The sequence below is a fragment of the Alosa pseudoharengus genome, unplaced genomic scaffold (assembly GCF_046254945.1).
Source record: "Alosa pseudoharengus isolate Yale_2024_CS ecotype anadromous, Long Island Sound unplaced genomic scaffold, YU_APseudo_1.1 YU_APseudo_1.1_scf_15, whole genome shotgun sequence".
NCBI classification, from domain to species: domain Eukaryota; kingdom Metazoa; phylum Chordata; class Actinopteri; order Clupeiformes; family Clupeidae; genus Alosa; species Alosa pseudoharengus.
The window spans coordinates 14,700,228-14,710,227 of record NW_027468620.1 but is presented as its reverse complement, the minus strand read 5'-3'; the positions used below and the strand labels follow the sequence as shown (position 1 = coordinate 14,710,227).

General features: G+C 43.9%; 1 protein-coding gene across 1 annotated transcript in view; it reads right to left on the bottom strand.

Moving 5' to 3' along the window:
* slc8a1b (solute carrier family 8 member 1b) overlaps nt 1-10,000 on the bottom strand; it is a 112,310-nt gene that overhangs the window by 13,864 nt on the left and 88,446 nt on the right. The window contains exon 3 of the mRNA XM_076285681.1: nt 8,959-9,062. Within this exon, the coding sequence (XP_076141796.1) occupies nt 8,959-9,062 (104 nt within the window). The remainder of the gene's footprint in view (nt 1-8,958; nt 9,063-10,000) is intronic.

Sequence of the window (10,000 nt, the reverse complement as noted above, 5' to 3'; positions counted from 1 at the left end):
CCTGTGTTGCGCAATGCACTTTGCTCCTCTCATCTATACGACGCAGTTCCCATTTCACAAACCATACATAATTACAAGGACAAATATTGCTACACGAGGGAAATCAGTGTGGTGTCCAATGTGAAAAAACAGGTATAAATCTAGCGAACACATTTCCACGAATCACGGATGTGTTGATGACATAAATTAGGAAATATTAGAGGACTTAATGAGACGTGATGTTGAACTGCATGCCGATGTCATTTAACACAAATGCCCCAGCAGCAGCACGGGAGAGGAGAGCTTATCTGACAGATCTGCATTGTCTATAGTGAGGTAATGTTAGATTACATTGCAAAAATATGACCATGCATTCATAACCTCGTGATTCAGTGAGAGTAATCCCAAAACATCGGAAAGTGACATTTCTGTATTACATTTTGTCAAGAGGAAAAATCAATAGCAAACTGTTCCCAACTGACTATAGCGCTGTGAACCGTTCCTGGCTGCGCCTGGCAAATCCGCCATCATAATAGCAATCCGCTATGGAACATGCGTGCCTGTTGTTAAAGGGAATGTGAGATGACGCTCTGATTGGTTTATTGCACGTTACGCCCAAACCAAACACATGAATAATGTAGCTACTACAGACCACCCCATTTTAGATTTGCGTCGGGCGCAACAGTCATTATGCCGCCGGTAAAATAGAAACAGCGCCCAAGATCCGCCCACAAAGCGATATGCGCAAAGTCAATTGCGCTAAAGTGCAAGATAGAGCCCACAAACAGAAAGAGAGAGAGTGACAAAAAGAGACCAAACACACCATGAATCACTCCCCCACAGTACAGAACGAAAGGGGAAATGGTAAATTGTGAAATAGGAATGGCATAGAATGAAATGGGAATATAGCACAGGTGAAATGGGAATTTAATGGGATACATTATCTCAGATTGCTTCCACAGTGGGAATGAATTTTGTGTTATGGATGACTCTCTGGGTATGGGGAGCCATCACACAAATAAACACACACACACACACTTTGAACCGAGCAGCTTTAATCAGGACTGAGGGAGACGAGTATCCTCTCTCTGCTCTTTTCCCATCTATTTTGTCTTGTCTAAATCAGCATGGCTCTCTGGATGCACAGCTCTGAGCTCTCTGGCAGATAGTGTGTGTGTCTCTCTCTGTGTATGTGTGTGTGTGTGTGTGTGTGACAGGGCCAATCACCATCACTAATCACCTTCGGCCTACTTAAATGAGCATCAAACACACACACACACATAGAGAGACGACTGAGGCTCATGTTGGGGTAGTCATGCTGCTCCCCCATACCCCCTCTCTACGTGCCCCTTTCCTCCTCCTGTGTAATTGTGATCCAGGTGCGTTGACCCAGCGCTCTCCAGCTGCCTGTGTGTGTGTGTGTGTGTGTGTCTGCTCTAAGCGCCTCTCTTTCCCCCCTCTCCTCCACATCCTCATCTATTTGCTCTACAGCCGCTCTTCTGTTCGGTTTGCTGTTCCTTTTTTCTCTTGCTCTTGTTCCCTCTTTCTCTCATCCTTTCCCTCTTTCATTCTCTCTCTCTCTCTCTCTCTGTGGAGCGTGCTCCAGTCAGACGCCTGCTGGCTACCCACACTCCTGAGAGGGAGAGAGAGAGAGAGGGAGAGAGAGAGAGAGGGAACATCTAAACACTTTTAAGTGTGACAAAACGAGAGGAAGCATGAAAACAGCACGCTGCCCCTCTGCTCTCCTCTCCTCCACTCTCTTCCTCTCTTCTCCTCTCTTCTCCTTTGCTCTCCTCTTCCTCTCTTCTCTCTCCTCTGCTTTCCTCTTTCCCTCCTCTCCTCTGCTCTCCTCTCCTCTTCCTTTCTTCTCCTCTCCTCTCCTCTGCTCTCCTCTCCTCTTCCTTTCTTCTCCTCACCTCTCCTCTCCTCTCCTCTTCCTTTCTTCTCCTCACCTCTCCTCTGCTTTCCTCTTCCTCCTCTTGTTGATGGTGTGATATGTTTCATCTCATTAACTTCATAATTTGTGAGTGAGTGATACAGAAATAGTGAGAGGGAGAGAGAAAGAAAGAGAGAAAGAGATTATTGTGTGCATGTGTTTTATCATTTTGTTAGTATTGCCTTTGTTTGTCTTTGTTTGCATGTGTGTGTGTGTGTTAGTGTTTGTGTGATAAAGTGAGTATGTGTATGTGTAGTGAGTACTTTGTTTGCATGTGTGTGCATGTGTTTATACTTTTGTTCGTATTTGAGGGAGTGTATGTGTGCCTGTGTGTGTGTGTGTGAGTGTGCGCGCGCGTGTGTGTCAGCATGCTTGAGCACTCTGGTTCAGTGTTATTACTGTGGCATGGCTAATTAGTGCCTGTAATTAGTCATCAGTTTAACAAGCCTCTGATTATTCATGAAGTAAACCTGTCTGACAGGTGCAGCCACCGGTCAGTTACACACGCGGTTACTATGTGAATGTGTGTGTGTGTGAGTGTGTGTGTGTGTGTGCACCATGTTTGAGACCAATAGTCTGTGCTCATCTCAATGTGAGTTGGAAGATAAAGTCACCAGGGAACAAAAGCATGCACAGTACAGTGCAGTAGTAACTGTGATAGTACAAGTGTATAATGTGTGTTTCTGTGTGCGTGTATATTTTTGTATGTGTGCGTGTGTGCATGTGTGTGTGTGCTTGTGTGTGTGAGAGAGAGAAAGAGAGAGAGAGAGAGAGAGAGAGAGCAAGAGAATGAGAGTGTTTGTGTGTGTGTGTGTGTGTGTGTGTGTGTAAGGAGGGTTGAAAACCTCAGTGTCTGCATCCCGGCAGGAAGACAGATGACAAGGGAGGGGAGGACAGAAAGCAGAGGATGAGAGGGGAGGGAGGGGGGACCAGTCCGAGTCAACATGAGCTGCTGTCACAGCCAATCAGACAGGGCCCCCAGACAGGGGCAGGCTGGGAAACATGCTCCCCATGGGGCTTTCCACAGGCCAGTTAGTGTGTGTGTGTGTGTGTGTGTGTGTGTGTGTGTGTGTGTGTGTGTGTGAATGTGTGCCTGTGCGTTAATGCATATGTGCCCCTGTCATCTGACTTGCAACAGTGTGTGTGTGTGTGTGTGTGTGTGTGTGTGTGTGTGTGTGTGTGTGGCCTTGTCACATACTAAAAGAACGAAAAAAGAAAACGCAAAATGGAGTCTTAAGGGGGAAGGGAAGCAGAAGGCCAAATATTCATCTGAGCTCTCTGTCTTTGAATCATTTAACATTTGTCTTTCTTGTCTGTGCTTCTTCTGTGTCTGACATGATACTCACTCTCTCTCTCTCTCTGTCTTGTTCTGTGCTGTTTTTTTTTCTGTACTATGTGTTGGACTCGTTTGACACTTGCCTTCTGATGTGCTATGTCTCACCTTTTCTCTTGGCTTGACTCCATTTACATGGATACGTTTAATCCGATTACAAATGGAGTAATGGCTCAATTGAAATAAAAATGCCTTATGGAAACACGTCAACCGATTGGACTCAGCCCGATCTGATTACATTTTCAATCGGATCGAGAGAGGTGGTGTATTCTGTTCCGATAAAAAAAATCCACCCATGTAAACAGTTTCTCCGATTGTTGGAGTACATTTCTTCTTTCTGCACAGGTGTACCCTGTAGCGGTTATGTCACAAAGATAGAATTTTGACCCTCTGGCAGGAAAAACTCAGCTCTGATCAGTATAGCCTGCCAGCTTAGTTTGACAACACCACCGCAGATTCCCGCTCCACCAACCCGCTACCAAGACATACTAATGTATGGAGAATAAATCAGTTAAGATATACACGCAAGTCACAAAATCTGACTTCACTTCATCCGTGAACAGAGCAAAGCAAAAACACTGCGTGAAGGGACAGCGAGGGGAGAAAATAGAGGCTATGCTGTGAGTGGGATGCTGATAGGAGGCCAATGCATTTAGCTATGAATGCATGCATTTCTAATATTAAAAACGCTTAGTGGCATTTTGTGTTTTTAAAATGTTCCAGAAGTTGGCTATCTAATAGTCCAGTTTCTATACCATTGCAGTGGGTCTGTTTGCCACATTTTGTGACTGTAACATTCTAGTCTAGTTTCTAGTCGTCATGTTGGCATGGACCAAAAAGCTTAGCCTAATCAGTAGTTATTTTGTTTGGTTGATTGCTGTGCCCATAACAAACGTATATGTAAAGATTCTAGAGTACTAAGATCTTTGGTTGTGTGTGCTGGCTCATAGCTTGGCGGTCTTAGCTGACTCATAACATGTAGTAGGCTAGTAAGCTTGGAGTGGAGAGTTGGGGTGTTGATTATGCTAACATCTGTTGATGTGGACGAAGGTCTTGTTTATCCCAAAATGCGTGAAACGTGCAAGTTCAAAATCCTATTACATCTACTTTCATTAAGCACTTTTTCTGTGTTATGGTTTGTATAATATTGTTTTATTTCCATTAGGCTGTTGATTAATTTGACATTGTTGTTTATTATTGATATTCTCCTTAATGTAGTCTTACCATGTTATTGTTTTTATATTATTGATTGAATGGACATTAGTATTGCTTTTTTCTCTCATTTTCATTGTTTATTTTGTTAGGCTATTAATTGAATTGACATTGTTTATTACTGCTATTCTCCTTATTATAGTCTGACCAACACAGTACCAACATCTTAATTTGTTCCCTGTTAAATTGAAGTATTATATTGTTTTGTATTTGTATGCCGCTTTGGACAAAAGCGTAACCATAACCATAACCTTCGTTTTACATTACTAGTTACATCTTCTCAGACGAAGCACTGTGATATTAGCTTGGCCAATTTCCATGGCAGCAATACAACTAGGCGCTTCTAAATGATTAAATATTTGTTTAATATAAAGGCAGAATAAACACCAATTGGATTATTTATCGTTCATGTAAACAGTTCGGTTGAAATCTTTAAATTAATTAATTTTAAGCAGATTGAATAAAAACGTCCATGTAAATGTAGCTAGTGTCTGTTCTGCCTGTACTGTCTGTTCTGCATGTTCTGCCTGTACCATCTGTTCTGCCAATGCTGCCTGTTCTGTCGGTTCTGCATGTTCTGCCTGTCCCGTCTGTTATGCCTGTGCTGTCGGTTCTGCATGTTCTACCTGTACTGTGTTCTCTGCCTGTGCTGTTTGTATAATTGTGCTATCTGTGCTGTCTGTTCTGCCTGTACTGTGTTCTCTGCCTGTGCTGTCTGTTCTGCCTGTATTGTGTTCTCTGCATGTGTTGTCTGTTCTGCCTGTACTGTGTTCTCTGCCTGTGCTATCTGTGCTGTCTGTTCTGCCTGTACTGTGTTCTCTGCCTGTGCTGTCTGTTCTGCCTGTATTGTGTTCTCTGCATGTGCTGTCTGTGCTGTCTGTTCTGCCTGTACTGTGTTCTCTGCCTGTGCTGTCTGTTCTGCCTGTACTGTGTTCTCTGCCTGTGCTGTCTGTGCTGTCTGTTCTGCCTGTACTGTGTTCTCTGCCTGTGCTGTCTGCTCTGTCTGTTGTATCTGTGCTGTCTGTGCTCTGCCCTCAGTTTGAATTCTTCTCCAGTCGTTGAGCTATCGCTTCATTAACAGGACTGCTAAACCGCTAGAGTCTAACGAAATCTAATTGGGAAAAGTGCTGCAAGTTAAAACCACAACTGATGTAATTATAGGATGTAATATATGCTGATCGCCTCCTTGCTGTTATTGCATCATTATTGCTCGGTAATGACAGATTCATAAAATGTATAATTGTACCAAGTGCCACTGTGTGTGCTTGTGTGTTTGTGTGTGTGTTTTCAGTGTCTGTTCAAACTGCAAGGCTATTTAGGTGTTTAGACTCTTTAGAAACTTTTTCCAGTGTGGTATTTTCAGTAGTATTTGAGGCTTCCGGTTAAGTTGAGTGCAAATGAATATTCACGATTTTAAATGTGTATGTTGGAGGGGCGTTGCAGTATGGCCACGTTGCAGTATGGCAAATAATGATATTCACTTCAGTTAAGCCACTTAAATAGGTGCTATACTATGCTATGCAATGCAATGCCTTTTTATCATATTTTCGACGTTAGGCTTTGTTGCCCATATCAGGCTCGGGCCGTGCAGCGATAAAATGTGACAAATCTGTCCATTTTAAGTTAGCTATCGGAACGTCACATATTACCGTCACGTATGTCCAACCTCTTACGCGTATCTGTCACTTAATATTCATTTCTATACAAACCAAGGTGGCGGATTCCTAAAGAAACGCAACCACCCACACCATAAGTTTATCTAAATTAGCTATGTAGCCTACCAAAAAATAAATTTTACCGTGACTCGAAGAGCTGTAAACAGTGTTGTAAGGCTGCGTGTACAAATCCGCTTGGAGCTGCAAGTTACTGTTCACTGGTAACTTGCAGCTAGCTCGGCTGGCGGCACTGTTGCTAAATTACGTTATGAAGTTTGGCACAATACATTCTCACTCAGGATAGGGATCAATAATACTTTCCACTATCCCAAAGATTTAGTATACATCTCTTCTATGATTTATTTCGATTTTATAATGACAATTACATAATCATTGAAAAAAAACATAGATAGTTCTAACATGAAATAAACGTTTTTCCTTCTTTTTTGAATCAACCTTCCGCGCCTCCCCTCAAATTATTTGGCGCCCCCCAGGGGGGGCCGCGCCTCACAGTTTGGGAACCTCTGCAGTATGGTATGTAAATGAACAATGTTCTGGATGTATGTGTGTATGTATGTATGTATGTATGTATGTGTGTGTGTGTCTGTGTGTTTGTGTGTGTGTGTGTGTGTGTGTGTGTGCGTGTGTGTGTGTGTGTGTGTGTATGCATGCATGTGCGCACGTGTGTGTGTGTGTGTGTGTGTGTGTGCTTGCTCAGGGTGTGTTGAGATTATCTGAGTGAAGTAGTGCTCTAATTAGTGGTAGTGGATCTGAGTTTTTTATTCAGGCACACGCTCTGTCATCCTGCTTTCCTTGTGCACACTGCAATCTGTCTTATACATCTGAGGTGGCACTTTCTCTATCTCTATCTCACACAGACACAGACACAGACACACACACACACCTGAAGTGGAGACCAAATGAGAGCAGTCTACATGTCCTTTTTCTTGCTGAGAGGGGCCAAATTGATAAATGGGGAGTTTAAATGATAAACTGATCTGGTATGTGTTACACATCAAACACACACACACACACACACACACACACACACACACACACACACACACACACACACACACACACACACACACACACATACTTCCTTCACCCTGTCCTCTACTCTTGTGGGATTACCCCTATTCATTTTTTCATTTTTTTGCTTGCCCTATTACTACAAATGGACTGTCACAGTTAGCTCCTTAAACCACCTATTATCACCAAATAAATGAATAAAAGTCAAACTGCATGCATAAGTCCATCATAGAGAATGAGGGACCACAAATGTAGCTCTTACTGAAGCAACATGTAGCTTTGCTTTCCTGTCATCACTGACACATCACTGGTAGAGACTGCAACTAAGCTAAACACACTTCAACAGCAAGACTTCTGTGTGTATTAGCAAGATTGATTATCTGCACCCCTCCCTCTCTTTTTCTCTCTACTTTCCTTAAACTCATGGTTACATTACATACAGTATCTAAGGGTTAGGGAAAGACTTTTGCGTCTCTATGTTCGATAAGCTTCTAAGACCTTGTCACTGATCGGTTATCTATATTCCTTTATTTGTCTGTTTGCTTTTCTATATATATATATGACATAAGTGGATGAAAGATCCACTAATAAGAGTAAAATCTCTCTCTCTCTCTGTCCTTCCCTCTGTTGGCAGAGGACAGGGCGCCCTTTGTTTGTCTCTCATTTTGAGGGGACCTTTATGGATGTCCTGTCCCTTTGAGCAGAGCACACAAGTCTTTACCAGGTCCCTTTAACAGCTCAGTAAATCAGCCTTGAAACACAGACACAGCCTCGGCGCTGTAAAACCTGATGACAGCCGTGTGGAAAACTCCCAGATTTGTGCCCGTGTTTATGCACGTGTGTTTACGTGCCTGCATGATGTATGGACAAGCTATTGTGTGTGTGTGTGTGTGTGTGTGTGTGTGTGTGTGTGTGTGTGTGTGTGTGTATGTGTGTGTGTGTGTGAGGATATGTGTGTTTATGTATGCATGTGCTTGTGCATATATATGACATGGGTTCAACAGTTGTAAAAAGCAGCAAGAAACAGACACATATAAAGAAACCTTGACAGAGGACAGGTAGAGCAGGGAATGTGTGCAGGAAGCGTTCCTTATTGTTTAACATGCGTGCATTTCCAGTGTGCCTGTGTAGGTGCGCATATATGTGGGTCCACATATATACTGTATATGTGTGTGTGTGTTGTGTGTGCACCCATCCTGTGTTTGTGGACCTGTATGTGGTGTGTATATCAGCCAGTATGTGTGTGTGTTTGTCTGTGTTTGCCTGTGTGTGTGTGTGTGTGTGTGTGTGTGTGTGTGTGTGTGTGTGTGTGTGTGTGTGTGTACATGTGTGTGTACAGTATGTGTGTGTATGTGTGTGTGTGTGTGTATGTTTTTGTGTGTGTGTGTGTGTGTGTGTCTCCTGAGCCGAATGAGGTTTTCGCAGGGATGCATTTATCAGCCTTGTGTTTGTGGGTCCCGCGCAGGAGGGCGGTGTGTGTCGTGTGAGCGCAAAGAAGAACTGCTGCGCTGGACCAGACGTCCGGCTGTGTTTGATTAGGACCTTGGCTCCAGGTGGAGAACCAGCAGCAGAGAGAAAGAGAGGAAGAACACGCCAAATCAACAAGGTCAGGTGGCAGAGATAGACTGCGCAGGAGGAATGAAAGTCGGGCGATAGAGCTACAGAGGGAAAGTAAGAAAGAAAGAAAGAAAGAAAGAACAACAGAGAAGAATGTAGGGAGAGAAACAGAATAGAAAGACATAGAGAGGAAGAGAGATAGAGAGAAACAGAGAGAGAGAGAGAGAGAGAGTGAGTGAGTGAGACCCTCAGACCTGTCCATCCTTTCCTCCTCCACTGTGGTGTCTGCAGCTCAATGAAGAAGCTGCACTGTTTATCATACTCCTCTCGGTCAAGCACCCTCACATAAATCACCTTCCTGCAGAGACAAGACAACAGCCAGGGATTGGAATCATGCATGATACACACACACACACACACACACTTCCAAGCGGGGATGATGAGAGGTGGCGACTGGTGGAGTTGCGTGAGACACACTCAGATGCACCAGCACTGGCGGAGTACAAGGAGGGGACTGTATGTGTGTGTGTGTGTGTGTGTGTGTGTGTGTGTGTGTGTGTGTCCAGTCCAGTCCAGTCCAGTCCAGTCCCCTCCTGTGCGTCTCCCTCTGTGCTGATGCGGCCCATGCCACACACCCCACCTTTCTTGTCATTGCTTTCTATGAGGGTGGGGTGTCCAATCTCCAAAAAGAAGCTCTTGTTCTTCTCGTACTCCTCGTCGTCGATAATCCTTACTTTGATTATTTTGCTGAAAAGAGAATGGGATAAAGACAGAGAGAGAGAGAAAGAGAGAGAGAGGGAGAGAAAGGAAGAAAACAAGAGTGAGGAAACGACAGGCCAGAAGAAGAAAGAGATACAAGAACCACCAAATACTTAAGAATAAGTACAACAGGAAATAGCATGCATCAGCCATGCAAAACACAGAACGGAAAGAAAGAGAGGAAATGACATCATCACAAGCTGTGTAGCCTGGTGGCCAGTCAAACAAAGTAATTCCCAACACGACTGGCCCTGCGTTCCTGAGCAACACAATCTAGATGACCGACGCCCCCCCCACCACCACCACCACCACCACACACACACACACACACACACACACTCTCACTCACTTATTGCAATTATTTTGCAATCAACCACATCACTTGAGTGGTCAGTGTGTTATGTAAGTAGTGGAGTCACAAGGCCGTGCTCAAGAGGGAGAAAAGAGAGAGAGAGATAGAGAGAGAGAGAGAAGAGGAAAAAGAGATAAGTATTTAGAGAGACAGATCTAAGTGATTAATGAGAAAGAGAGAGCGGG